We start from the raw sequence: 13,882 nt of genomic DNA, 5'->3' as shown, positions 1-13,882 counted from the left end.
CTCTCTCTCTCTCTCTCTCTCTCTCTCTCTCCTCTCTCTCTCTCCTCCTCTCCCTCTCTCTCTCTCTCTCTCCCTCTCTCTCTCTCTCTCTCTCCCCCTCTCTCTCCCTCTCTCTCCCTCTCTCTCCCTCTCATGTATATGTATGTATATATATACATACATATACATACATACATACATACATACATACATATATAGATATATAAATACATATTGCGACAAAATATATAAATTTTATTCTTTACCACGCTTTAAAAAAAATCATGATTATGAAAATATAAAGATGTGGAATAAACAGATCAAAGAGTCGAAATAATTTTTTTGCTGCAAATTCAATAATTTTTCGAGAAGTTTGATGCTTTGTGACTTTGTTCATATTGGATATAGCAGAGCTAACTGTAATATTAAAATCTGTCCTATCGGAAGATATATATAGCGACTATACATATATCTATAATGGAGCAATCTACGCGATAAATCGGATAAATCCTGAATTACATAAAATTTGTAAAAAAAATAATCTATATAACCGCGTCGCAATAACACGAAGAAACCGACATGTCTTCGTATGTGAATTTAATTAACCTTCACTTTCCACCTTTGCAATAAACTAACGTGTACTTGTAGTCGTAGCGCTCGTATATTACACACTCATATAGTACACATTGACAGGCAAAGCCAGGAAAGTGCAGCGTATCGTATATCTAAAGAAAACGGTAGCATGCAGTATCCAACGAGCATTGCCGCGAGTAACAACTGTGAGTCATCACATATTGCTTATCATTCCCTGAAGAGTCAACTGGCTGATCAGGCTGATCGATGATGGCTATGTCCGTACGTAATATTTCGACGCAACTTCCGCGTGATCACGTTTTTTTAAATTAAATGTGATTTGATATCTCATTTGATCTTTAAGGAACACGAGCGACTGTATACCCCGAGCGAATGGAGCAAACGATATAAATCTGAGGAGCTGCTAGAGCGATTCTTTATATTCTGCGAGGAAGGTAGGACAGATGATGCTTTGAGTCTTTCTCTACGGGAATCATATAATTGCGATAAATCTTTGCGAGTCTTATTAAGACTTTTCCGATCTTACGATTATTATCGCGCCGCGAGAAATTAAGGCGTGTCCAGATATGCCATGTAATCGCTGATCAAGGTCTTTTACTACGTTTACGCGAGCGTTACTTCTGTAGTAACTTACGATAATTCCTTCGCGTAAACGGGATTTTTCTTCGCATAAACGGGATTTTGTAGTAATTTACGATAATTTACTTCGCGTAAACGAGTGAATTATCGTAAGTTACTGCAGAAGTAACGCTCGCGTAAACGTAGTATTTGTTATCGTAGTTACGGGAAAGACTCGGAAAACTGTTAAATGTAAACTCAATGTGCCGTACGGCCCTACGAAGCGCGCAAAGTACGACATATATGGCACCGATTTACCGAAAGGTACGTACAAATGTAATGATGACTTGATTCATAGATAGATAATTTCCATATAGGCATCAAACTTGTCGAACAATATCTGAATTCTCAGCAAAAAATTATTTCTACCATTTTCTATTCCATTTATCTCTATATTTTTATAATCGTATTTCTCTTTCAAAATAAAAAAAAAAAGAAACGAGGGATAAATTTACAAAATTCACGCTTGAAAATCGGTCTATTTTATCTAGATTTCTCCTTGCTTTCGATAACCATTTCTTTTCAATTTATTTCCAAGGTCGGAAGCGTTTACTTGCAAATTATACGATATCTAGTCTAGCCTGAATCACTTATTTCTTCGATATGCAAATACGATACGCGCATAAGCACAAAACAGCAATTTTGTTGTACAATTCGTTTAAAATTGAAATAAAATATACACTGAGAAAAAAATATTTAAATCCCACAAAATATTTATTTAGGTGTGTGGCTGCCAATAGGTTTTTATTTAATATAATACACATATTTATTTAGAATTAGATATTTTTACTTAATTTAAATAAAAATATCTAATACTAAATAAATATACGTATTATATTAAGTAAATAAAGCTATTGGCAGCCACCTAAATAAATATTTATGGATCTAAATTTTTTTTCTCAGTGTATGAATATCAAGGAAACATTTTTGGAATACATATTAATATTTCCACTTCATATTCTATCCTCTAAATCTGCTCGTTTCTTTTTAACGATCTGCAAACTGTTAGATTGCATTATACTTCCTAGCGATGGTATTTTTTTCTTACCCATCATTTTAAAACAGTTATATATTTCAGATGCGCCGATATTTGTGTTTATCCATGGAGGATATTGGCAGGAATTTAGCAAGGATCTCGCTGGGTTCTCGGTACCCTTGTTTGTTAAAAATAAAATCAAAGTAATAACAGTTGGATACGATTTGTGTCCGAATGGTGAGATATGGTACAAAATTCTATTGAATTATACCGCTGTCTTCCTTGCTCTTGATTATTTATCAGTTTACTTTACAACACATTTACAATTTAAAATTGCAATAAAATCATTTAAGCGCGTTGGAAGGAATTGGACGCAAAAATTTATGAAAACGTTTCGGAATTTTACAATTTATCATTATATTAGAAACTCTCAAATTAAAAGATTATCTTATTGGTGTAATGAATTGTATTGTTTTCTTGTACTTCAGTTAGAATTGGAGATATAGTAGCGGAGATAAAAGCAGCGATCACGCAGATATTAAAATATGCGGCTGATTCAGAATCTAAGTATGTTGTTTAATATCAATCTCTTCTACACTCGTATACTAGGTACAAAATTCTAAAAAAAAAACAAAAAAACAAAAAAAGTATATGTACAAACACACATAATGTACATAGATATGTATGCATCGCTGGACATAGTGCCGGAGCGCATTTGGCTGCATGTCTTTTGCACGACGACGATTGGATCAATCGCATGAAACAGCAAGGATATTTTGGATTATTAAAGGAAATCATATTGATAAGCGGCCTTTATAATTTAAAACCTGTAGTTGATACCAGTCATGGGGCAGCCCTTAAACTGACTGAGTAAGCATTTTATCTCTCTTCAATAGAATTCAATGGAATTATTATATTATATATATAATTATGTATAAAGCTTATAACAAATATACATATATTATTGCTTTCAGCGAAGAAATTAAGGCATTTAGTATTTCCACTTTAGATGAAACAAAAGGCCGTCGTATCAGTGGCTTGAAAGTTGTCGTAATCGTAGGTGACTGTGATTCTCCAGCATTTGTGGATGAATCGCGCAAATACGCCCAGGTAGTTAATTAAATATTAGATCTGTTTTTTATAGCTGAACTAGTGTACACTCTCTAAAATAAAATAGGTACATATTTGAAATTTGACAAAAACGAAAAGTTCCAGTGCAGCCTACTGCAGCAATAAAAAACAAACCTATTACGTATTGAATGTTATTGCGCAAACTTGTATCGAACTAAAATTGTATTGTTGTTTCAGAAAATTATTCCCATTGTGGATAATGTGGAATACCTTTTACTTCAAGACATAGACCATTTTAACATAGTGGAGGAACTTCTGAATTCGGACTATGATCTCGCTAAATTGATATTGAAGTGTCTTCAGCCAGATGCGAACATTCATTAGATGAATATGTGGAAAGTTAAAGGAATATTATTTGTCCTAAGGCACTATATATTTATCATAAAATACAATTTAGATTCGTTAAAAAAGATTTATTATTATTAAGAATTATTATATTAATTATATTAACGTATCTCTTTATATATTTGGCTTTTAAATTAGAAATGTTTTGTGAAGACGTTAAATATACTTCATATAACATCAAGATTAATCATCTTGCCAAATTGATCAGATCAATGTTGCTTTTTGCATAACAATGATCTAAAAGGACAGCCCTTGCTATATGTTTGAGTCATTTGGATTTGGTCGTCGATGAACTCACATCAGTTTCTTTAGAGACGGATTGCACTGTCGATTTCTTTATGCTTATAATCTTAGGTATAATTCGATTAATTACTATCGTCTCGTTTCCAGGATTCGCGTTTTGTTGACTTTGTCGACTAGTACTTTGAAGAGGCAGTTGGATTATCGTAGATCCTGTCCGGATGTCGCGGACAGGTGCTATTTGTCCCGTTCGCATGTTCACCTTCAAGTAATTATTCGTAATATTTTGGACACTGATTATATTCCTATTTGCCGGCATACACCTAACCAGTGTCTGACGTTTCATTACGGGAATTATTTTATTTCCAACTAGCATAGTGCGCTTAGCAACAGGCGATGGCTTGGCTGTTCCTTCATTAGTCAAATCAACTATTTCTTTATTCTGGTTTGTTATCTTTGGCGCATTTTCTTGAGCGGTCTTATCCATTTTGTGCTGGTTGTCCTCCCAAGTCGTGGGAGGTTTAGCGAATGAACGTAATCGCAATACAGGCTTCTTCTCCTCTTCAGGTTGCTCATCGTTTGGTATATTCTCGATTGGTTCATCCATCACACTTTCTGTTATTATCTCTGTTTCATCCGTTATTATTTCTGTTGTGTTTTCCTTTATTTCCTCTGTTACATCTCCTGTTATTAATTCTACAGCATCCTCTGTCATCAGCTCTGCAGCATCCCCTGTTATCAGCTCTGCTGCATTTCCTGTTATCAGTTCTGTTGTAACTCCGGTTATTGTATCTGTCACATCCTTTGTTACCTTCTTTGTTGCAGGATCTGTTATCACTTCGGATACTTCAATTGCTTCCACCTCTGCTAGATCCTCTACAACATACGTATAAAATACATATAATCATATAAATAAATATATATGATTTTTCTATTTATGTGTTTAATTTTATATATTTTCAATTTTATTAATATGTATACCACTTGTGCATTTTGTTGTCAAACCCGCTGGTGAGTCCTCTTGCATCCTCATTTCCTTTACAACGTCCTTTAGGATAGTACTGCTACTACACGGCTCGTGTATTGTCTTCTCGTTAATTGTTTTATTCTCATTCTTTGATACTGCTGCATCATTATTTTTCAAAACTTTTATTTTAAGTAATTTGTTACATCTCTGTTGTAGGGTATTCGCCATAGTTTTATTTGAAATAGCTTTATCCACAGCATGATGATACACACTTATATTAGATTTATTTTTTTCCGTAGGTGATCTATTTTCTTTAACTGTTTTATCTATGTCTTCTTCATTATCACTATCATTCTCACTTGTCATAGATGAGTTTTCATCGTTTTCATCTTCATCATCTATAATACTTTCTTCTTCTTCTACTTCTTCATCCTCATCCTCCTCTTCCAAAGCTGCTTCTACATTATTTTGGTTTTTCATTTCCAACTGTTTCTTTACATATTCTTCGAATACGGCAGCTAATCGTTTTTCACCCTCAGTACGATTGTCAGTTAGTTTTCTCGCTAAATTTTTATCTTTTATAGCTGGGTCTTCGGTATTTTCAAGATACAAAGAAAATGTGTCCCAATAATCGCTGCGCCTCATGCGTTGCAAGTGTTCTCCAAGATCTTTGAAAGCTTTCCGTGCTATATGTGTCAACAATACATAACATAGATATAATAATCAAACGCACAGCAAAATATATTGCACAAATAAAAATACTCATAAATAAACTTAAAAAACTATAATACGTATCTTACCTATTTCTTCTCGTCGTTTTTCATCTAGACCTAATTTTTTTCTGTCATTACACCTATTAACACATTCCAAAATGTCCCTGTGATCAGGGAATATTAAATCTTTTATAAGCGCTCCCGCTCTTTTCATTTGATTTCGTCGAGTAATTTTAGAGTTGATAAAATTCGTTATTGCTTGATCCACAGCAACAATCTGAGTTACGTTTAAATGTTTAGGACGCAAATATACGCGCCCCGCATCAGCATTTTCTCCCGTTAATTCACAAAGTTTATTATATAATTCCACCATTCTCCGCTTATACCTAGTGACTTTTATATAATTACTATCATTCTCCTCATTAAAATCAACTTCCTCTTCTTCCAATTTTTTTATCCTTTTCTCACATTCTTCCATAGCCTCCGTTACTTGCTTAATCCTTCTTCTTGTCTTAGAGTTTGCGTTCTTTTCATTATCAGCATCATCCTCATCATTCGATTCTACTTCAATATTAACTGTTACATTATTTGTAGCATAGGAAGTAGAAGGAACTGCATCATAGATTTCATTATTTTGCAATGCCCGGGACTTCTTTTTCTTCATCTCGTTCATCACTTCTTCTATATGCATGTATATTTTTTTGCTATCACTTGTAATAGCTTCACGCTTTTCATTTAAAAATGTGACAAAATCTTCTGACGTAGCGTAAATTGGATCCAAATTTTCATAACGTCTTTTTAACTTATCAACAATCTTATCCATATCCCTTTTATCGTGCTTCGAACATTTTTGCAGACATAAGCTTATAAACAGTGGAAAAACGTCCTGCGAAACGTACGTTATTTTTTTCTTCTCCTTCACGATCAATTGTGTCTTTTCAGTTGTTACTTCCTGGTTCTTGTTTGGTTTTGCATTACAATCAGATTTAACAAACTGTATCTCAGGTACATTTATAGAGTATAGGCTAGGTACAGACTTATTTATCACCTTAGATGTACCCTGATCAAGATTTAACCTTCTCCTTTTTTCCATTCTATTCCGTATTATCACATTTATATCCGTCTGTAATTTCTTTCGTTTCAGATTATTCTCTTCAGCTTTGTCAACATCGATGAATAAAGTCTCCGTTTTTCCATGACCACAGGTTCCAATACCAGTCTCTGTAGATTTGGTCGGTAATTTATCCTTATTTTCCTGCAACAATAAATTTCTGAATCAGTATTTGGATTTTAAAAAGATAATTTTATTATCCCATAATTCCTCATTTATTACTATTATATTTTTTTTTAAACAAAGCAAGCTGTCATTTTCCAAAAATTGATTTTAAAGGGATTCGAACAGACATCTAAATTTATCAGAGCATTTCCAAACCTTTTGGGAGTCAGATTCATCATCAGAAGAGATACAAATGACCTCCATTTCCATTGTTACGTTCGAAATAGCAAATAAGTGCTACCGCCAATCAAGTCTGCACTTGTAGCTTAACGCCTCTCGAATTATCCTATGTGACCTCCTGTTAAACATATTGATAACATAAAACTTTTACCGATTACGAAAAACGCTGTGACTACGATGAGTAACCGTATCCACAATCTGTGCAATGACATCCTGTCAAACATCTTCATCTAATCGAGAAGACATTTGATGTTTCAGTACTTTTCGCGACTGTGCATAATTCGCAAAATGTTCGAAAAAGAAGCCTGTGCGCACACATGAATTTTTGGCCTCTTGGAAACAGTAACCTTAAGGAAACCATAGGCGCGCCGAGAACTTTATCTCCAAAAGCAGAAAGGCAGCTTTTACTTGCCTGGGTTTTAATTATCTCGCTGGTCTCGTGGACGATTCGTTGAGCAGTACGGAAACAAGTATGTAAGTTTACATCTCGGTGATAAGTTAACGTACATACGTCAACGGACTAATCGGAATGGAATGGATTCCGATCGAAATTAATCTGTTTTCCCTAGAAGACACAATAGAAATCTAAAAAATAACTAAATTTTGATGGGAATCCAACCCAAAAAGTTCCACAATATATCCGAAATACGAAGATTGGAATGTTGTTAATGTCTGTATATGCAATGTTATTGGTCAGCTATTAGGGAAATTTCATTCTCAGGTATGGTACCTATATATAAGGGAATTATTGGAAGCATTACTATATATAACGGTCACAAAAGAAAAAAAGCAAAAGTGTTTAAAGGCTTATTCAAACGGTTTTGCATATACAATGACGTTTCACTTTAGAAAAAAAAGCAATATGGCGTCTTCCATGTCAGATTTATGATTGGTCAACGTTTTGATATGTCATGTGACTACGTAAGGTTGTCTGAACTAGCCTTAATCCAAACAAAAAAAAAAGAGAATTTATCATAGGGTACGCTAGTATCGGTATAATGTCAGTTGCGCAACAGTCTATTGCGCATGCGTGCTTTCTATGCATGCTGTCGACAGCGCACTCTACATTAAGGGCTATTTCGACCAAACTCCGATTAACTTAATCGTTGATTAGTCCATTGGAAATGACCAATCGTATTTGCTCATTAAGCAGATTGACAAATACGATTGGTCATTTCCAATGGACTAATTAACGATTAAATTAATCGGAGCTTGGTCGAAGTGACCCTTAAATTCTTTAAGGTGAGCTTTCATGGGCAGTGAAATGCAGCAGCAGCGAGCAGCAGTTTAGTAATTTCCTAGAAATGTTTAGCTCACTTTCGGCGCAAATTTTTGCTGCTCATGAAATTGGTTCCATACAGCCAATACTGAAGCCCGAACTTCAAAAATCTCACCTTAATGGTGGGTTTTTATGGGCATTGAAATACTGTAGCAGCGAGCAGCAGTTTAGTAATTTCTAGGAAATTAACTTCTAGGAACTGACCATGAAAACCCACCTTAAAGCCTTGTGTACACGATACTAGAAATCGGTCCGAGTTTTGGTTTAAGCCAATCAAATTGCAGCTCTTACAGAAAAGCAGCAGTTTCATTGGCTTAAACCGAAACTTGGACACAGTTCTAGCATCATGGACACCGGGCTTTACGAGCTTTACTAGTCCTCTAGGGCTGCGTTCAGAAACTTCAGCATCGTTCTATCTTTGTTAAGGGTCGACAGGAGTAACACTACCGACCTCTGGCGGGTTGCTTAGCTGCGAGTCCGTATTTTATTTATTATAAATTTTTTAAGAGCCAAAATGGAAAATCCGGCTATGTACCGGGTTGCGGCTGATCTTACTGATTAAAACGAGCATAAGTTTAATGAGATTCGTTAATTAATTTGGCTAAATTTTGGGAAAAACCGTCTCAAAGCAGCTTTTCAGGCCTAAAAAGCAGCTTAGAAACGGTTTTTCCCAAATTTTAGCCAAATTAATTAACGAATCTCATTAAACTTATGCTCGTTTTAATCAGTAAGATCAGCCGCAACCCGGTACATAGCCGGATTTTCCATTTTGGCTCTTAAAAAATTTATAATAAATAAAATACGGACTCGCAGCTAAGCAACCCGCCAGAGGTCTCCACTCTAACTCCTGTCGACCCTTAAGGTAGCGGCATACGAAGCATGTTTTCCTGCTGAATTAGGAATGTTCAGTGTAAAACTCGGGGCAGATGGCGCCATGGCGTTCTGTCCTGTCATGGCGGCGTCACTAACACTAACTCAATATACATGTGTGTGTTGGTGTATCTGTGAGCACATCCGTGAGATATAAGGTCTGTTTTCTGTTGCTGCACTGCTGAACTAGTACAGAACTAGTGTACTAGAGTGCACTAGTTCAGCAGTGCAGCAACAGAAAACAGACCTTATATCTCACGGATGTGCTCACAGATACACCAACACACACATGTATATTGAGTTAGTGTTAGTGACGCCGCCATGACAGGACAGAACGCCATGGCGCCATCTGCCCCGAGTTTTACACTGAACATTCCTAATTGCTTGCGATCTAGTAAATTACTATAATTGCACCACTCAACATTCAGGATTTCTAGTAATTTACTAGAATCCTAGTAAAGTTTCTATAGAGAGTTTCTATATAAAAACTCGAAAATTTTATTTTGACCATTTTTCCAAAAAATCGCTCTGTAGGAGCTTGAAGGCAATGCTGCTGATTACAAATATAATAGTTAAGGGGATCCTGCAGTGACAAGCGAACTTCCTCGATGTCGATAATGTCAACCTTTCTAATTTTGTTTTCCCTATATCTGTCTTTGTCTAACGAAATGACATCTGTCCTTTTTTCGATTGCTCGCCATCTTTCGCAAGATCCGGCAACTACTGTTGCTGCTCTTCTTGTCATTCTGCATCCGTATTTGCAGTACTAAAATAAAATTCACATTTTTCTTTTATTGTACGCATTGAATCTTACTTCTACTTGCACGATATTATTCCTACATGTTATTCCTACATGTTTTCCTAAGGCTAGGAGACAAACATTATGTATGTATAAACTGCAGAATTTTTGTTTTAACCAAATATTGTCGTCAGGTGACAGCTGTATGTGCCCAAATAAGTAACATTTTTAATTTTTTGGTGTTTTTTATATAAAATCGCGTGTTCTAGCCTAGATTTTTGTGCGTACTTTAATTCTGTAAAAGATTTTTGCAATTCTATAAAGCCAATTAAAAGATTTATGTGAAAACGATAATGTCGGTAAATCATACGGCTGCAGGATCCCCTTAAAGGGCCGATATCACAGTCTCCGATTAACGTGATTCTCCGATTAAACTCACTCTTCGTCTCTTTCTAGGGGGACAGTTAGAAAGAGATGGAGAGTGAGTTTAATCAGAGAATCACGTTAATCGGAGACTGTGATATCGGCCCAAAGTGCGATTTTCTCATTATTTTGGCCGTAATACGGATTTTACGATTCTAGTAATAGTTGATTCCTGTCGACCCTAAACATACGTCGGATGCGGTGTGAATCCTCCATAATAGACCTTTACGAATATCGGCCGTTGATTGGCTATGCTATAACGTCGCTTCTTGCCGCGCGGCTAGCACTTCCGCTTTCTATGTGCAGGAGCCATTACGATTTGCATTTCAGCTCATGGATGATTGACTCTTTCCGGTTGTGAATCGCGTGAGAAACGATGGGTACGTTGCAAGCTTCCCTAATATTATTTGAATTAAATATTATTTACAAGTAGTGATTATAAAAAGCGTAAATATTTTGACAGAAATTCTGTCGACATAATTTGTTCAACATTTTCTACGCTGCGGGCACTTACGAATGTACAAATTATATTTTTTCCCTTGACGTGATCGCGTAGCGTGCTTCGAGGTGTCGAGAACAACGTGTAGCAATAATTGTCAGATCATGCTAATGTAAATAGTATTTGGTATTAACACAATAACTATATCTTGTATTCGAACGCGTAGATATTTTTAATATTTCTCTGTACTAAGTTTATTTTTGTGTTCGAGAAAATATAGTACAAAATATAACCTAGTTATTCACTTTCTTTATGTTATAGGTAAACCCAGAGGTCTTCGCACCGCGCGCAAGCACGTGAATCACAGACGTGAGCAGCGATGGAATGATAAAGACTATAAAAAGGCACATTTGGGAACTAGATGGAAGGCCAATCCCTTCGGTGGTGCTTCTCATGCTAAAGGCATCGTCTTGGAAAAAGTGTAAGCAATAACATCCGTATGATAATCTTTAACGCTTTTGTCTAGTTTGTCACGTTAACTTATTGGTGTCTCATCGTTCAATAGAGGTGTAGAGGCCAAACAGCCAAATTCTGCCATTCGTAAGTGCGTCAGGGTACAGCTGATTAAGAACGGAAAGAAAATTACAGCTTTCGTGCCGAGGGACGGTTGCCTTAACAACATCGAGGAGAACGATGAAGTTCTAGTGGCGGGTTTCGGTCGTAAAGGCCATGCCGTCGGTGATATTCCTGGAGTACGATTTAAGGTGGTGAAAGTCGCAAACGTTTCTCTGCTTGCTCTTTACAAAGAGAAGAAGGAGCGACCTAGATCTTAGATTATAAACTTCCAGAGATGTATGTCAACAGACAAATATAAACACATAAGTTAAAAACCTATATAAATTATTTTATTTTTATCTTGGTATCAAAGCATCTCCCTCTGCTAATAACATTTACTATGGTGCGTTTGTGATACAATTATATATATAAATAGGCAATTCTGTTCTTTTGTATATTACACAAACAGTTAGAACGTCATAAATTACACTAAACAATTATGGGGCTACATACACGAGTATAAATACGAAATCATTCAATGTTATTGCTTATTAGATTCCTGAGTTCCTCATTATAAATGACTATATCTTCTATAATTGCGTTTAAAGGTGCGGCAGTCTTCGGTAATCCCTTGGCTAATTTCACGTTAGATATCTCTTCTTTTGCTTGCAGTACCTACAAGTATGAATCGAGACGAATTTTGATATTCGTTAAAATTTTGCAAGAAATACAACTGGTGGATAAAAATCTTACCTTTTTCAAAGAGGAAAAATCCGAGCATATACTTTTAATGTTCGAACAAATAGAATCAGAGATATCTTTATCTAAACTCTTAACTTTCACTGGCCAAGATGAAATCGTCTGAAATGCTTCCATAAACTTTTCTTTCTCTTTGTCAAACAGCGCGTCCTGTTCTTCGTTAACCAGTCTATCATCAGTCTATATTAATTTTTATATAAAATATCAGTAATTTGTATTATTATCTTGTTTATAATTTTATTAATATAACACTGTTGTACCTCTGCGTGTAAGTCTTCAGGTAAGTTAGTTCTAAGTTCTCCACAATCATTATTCAACATCTCTTTCTCACTTTCTTCAAAATATTTAATAGCTTCTGCATAACTTATTTGTGATTTAACGACAGAAAGAGAGGAAGCCTGGTCAGGATCATCAATGCACAGCTAAAATATGTTTACAACATAAATTTTTGTAATTAATATATTGATACATACAAAAATAATATATTTATTCCATATTATCATACCTCAACGTACCTTAATAATATCCGTTGGTGTCCCTTCTGTCTCATTTGTACTTGCAAAAGGTTCCATGTATACCTTTCTCATAAAATCTAGCAATAATCTTAAAGTTGGCAGTTGCTCTTTCAAGGAACATTTACCCTAACGTAAAATATTATATATTGGTATAAAATATCAACGTAATTATCATAATATACAGCATAATCGAATAAAATATTTTATAAACAAACCAGTAATACATCCTTGTTGTTGCAGATTCCAATCTGCGAGTAATATTCGAATAATTGATCTAAAAAGACATGTATATACTTTTCAATGCGTTACTACATTTTTAAATTTTTTTTCTTGCTGCAAATATAAATTCATTGCAGAATAACAATTGAAAGTATAATTTCCAGTTTGGCTGTTGAATATATGTATATAAAACAGTAAATTGAACAACCGACAAAATAGAAATACCTTCCAAAGCAGCATTCCTCAGCTCTCCCAAATGAGCGGCAATCGACGATGACTTCTCCGTCAGAAGCCAGGAAAGTAATGAAATCCGATTTTCGCCACTGAGAATCGTCGCCTCCAGGTCCCTCGACTCCACGTTAGTAATGTGTGGATATCGTAAATTTAACAAGGTGTCGTATATGCTTGTCATAACATCGTCCGCGTCATTCATAGTAGCAAATTATGAGGTGCACATAAAAATCTTGGAGAAGAACTTAACGCCGGCCGTAGAGGAAAGTTTAATTTTGCAATATCTCCACTCAGACGTTTCCTTTTTTCGACTTTTGCAGAAATATCAAATAGAACAATACTGTATGTCAAAAAACGATGTTTAAAGTTTCAAACAACGGACGTGGATAGTGAGGTTAGGCAAGATGGCAGAGTCTCGCGCGCTTCGCGATTCGTGATATACAATCGCAATAAAGAAGTTGATCTGTTGAACGCTTTTTTAACGAACGCGTTCAACGCTTCTTCAGAACATACTCAATGTCGCAGGAAAATTTCTTCTCTAGGAAGTAGGACAAAAATCTTTGTATTGGATATCAATAAAGAGAGTTAAATTATTTAAAAGATTTTTGACATTTTTTTGAAACTCGCACAGAAACTCACAGAACACACACACACACACGCGCACACACGCACGCACGCACACACACACACACACACACACACGCACGCACACAAATTCTTTTTTCAGAATCGATCCCGATTCAAATTATTCTGTTTTCTCTAAAAAAACACAATAGAAGTCTATGAAAAAAACTAAACAATTTCGATCGAAATCCATTCCAAAAAGAGTATCTT

General features: G+C 35.4%; 4 protein-coding genes and 1 long non-coding RNA gene across 7 annotated transcripts; 3 read left to right on the top strand and 2 right to left on the bottom strand.

Annotated features, from left to right (window-relative positions):
- Positions 1 to 685: 685 nt before the first annotated feature.
- Positions 686 to 6,845, top strand: Kfase (kynurenine formamidase). Its single transcript, XM_071702071.1, has 9 exons — positions 686 to 834; positions 917 to 1,007; positions 1,354 to 1,455; positions 2,270 to 2,404; positions 2,656 to 2,734; positions 2,846 to 3,037; positions 3,142 to 3,277; positions 3,476 to 4,151; positions 6,708 to 6,845. The coding sequence occupies exons 1-8, from the start codon at positions 820 to 822 to the stop codon at positions 3,620 to 3,622; spliced, it is 897 nt and encodes a 298-aa protein (XP_071558172.1). The 5' UTR covers positions 686 to 819; the 3' UTR covers positions 3,623 to 4,151; positions 6,708 to 6,845.
- On the bottom strand, positions 3,697 to 7,615 carry Daxx (Daxx-like protein). Of its 3 annotated transcripts, none has more exons than XM_071702065.1 (5): positions 7,432 to 7,615; positions 6,996 to 7,137; positions 5,651 to 6,818; positions 4,865 to 5,536; positions 3,697 to 4,759 (listed from the first exon to the last, which is right to left on the bottom strand). In XM_071702065.1, exons 2-5 carry the CDS (start codon positions 7,047 to 7,049, stop codon positions 3,912 to 3,914), a joined length of 2,742 nt encoding a protein of 913 aa, XP_071558166.1. In that variant the 5' UTR covers positions 7,050 to 7,137; positions 7,432 to 7,615; the 3' UTR covers positions 3,697 to 3,911. The 3 variants fall into 3 exon arrangements, with proteins under 3 accessions (XP_071558166.1, XP_071558167.1, XP_071558168.1); XM_071702066.1 differs by having other exon boundaries at positions 7,335 to 7,443; XM_071702067.1 differs by lacking the exon at positions 7,432 to 7,615 and adding an exon at positions 7,367 to 7,427.
- A 1,109-nt stretch (positions 7,616 to 8,724) lies between these two features.
- Positions 8,725 to 9,967, top strand: LOC139770203 (uncharacterized). The gene is made up of 2 exons (XR_011717685.1): positions 8,725 to 9,160; positions 9,746 to 9,967. It is a non-coding gene; the product is annotated as an uncharacterized lncRNA (long non-coding RNA).
- Positions 9,968 to 10,576: 609 nt separating this feature from the next.
- Positions 10,577 to 11,669, top strand: Rps23 (ribosomal protein S23). Its single transcript, XM_071702050.1, has 3 exons — positions 10,577 to 10,710; positions 11,091 to 11,250; positions 11,335 to 11,669. Exons 1-3 carry the CDS (start codon positions 10,707 to 10,709, stop codon positions 11,600 to 11,602), a joined length of 432 nt encoding a protein of 143 aa, XP_071558151.1. The 5' UTR covers positions 10,577 to 10,706; the 3' UTR covers positions 11,603 to 11,669.
- On the bottom strand, positions 11,653 to 13,716 carry LOC139770241 (uncharacterized). The gene is made up of 6 exons (XM_071702049.1): positions 13,043 to 13,716; positions 12,814 to 12,872; positions 12,599 to 12,724; positions 12,344 to 12,505; positions 12,078 to 12,263; positions 11,653 to 11,999 (listed from the first exon to the last, which is right to left on the bottom strand). The coding sequence occupies exons 1-6, from the start codon at positions 13,248 to 13,250 to the stop codon at positions 11,856 to 11,858; spliced, it is 885 nt and encodes a 294-aa protein (XP_071558150.1). The 5' UTR covers positions 13,251 to 13,716; the 3' UTR covers positions 11,653 to 11,855.
- Positions 13,717 to 13,882: the final 166 nt, after the last annotated feature.

The sequence above is a fragment of the Temnothorax nylanderi genome, unplaced genomic scaffold (assembly GCF_030848795.1).
Source record: "Temnothorax nylanderi isolate EJ_2023f unplaced genomic scaffold, tnyl_v1.0 TNYL_tig0028_pilon, whole genome shotgun sequence".
Classification (NCBI taxonomy): Eukaryota; Metazoa; Arthropoda; class Insecta; order Hymenoptera; family Formicidae; genus Temnothorax; species Temnothorax nylanderi.
The sequence above is the reverse complement of the archived record's forward strand: the minus strand, read 5'-3'. Positions and strand labels throughout refer to the sequence as shown.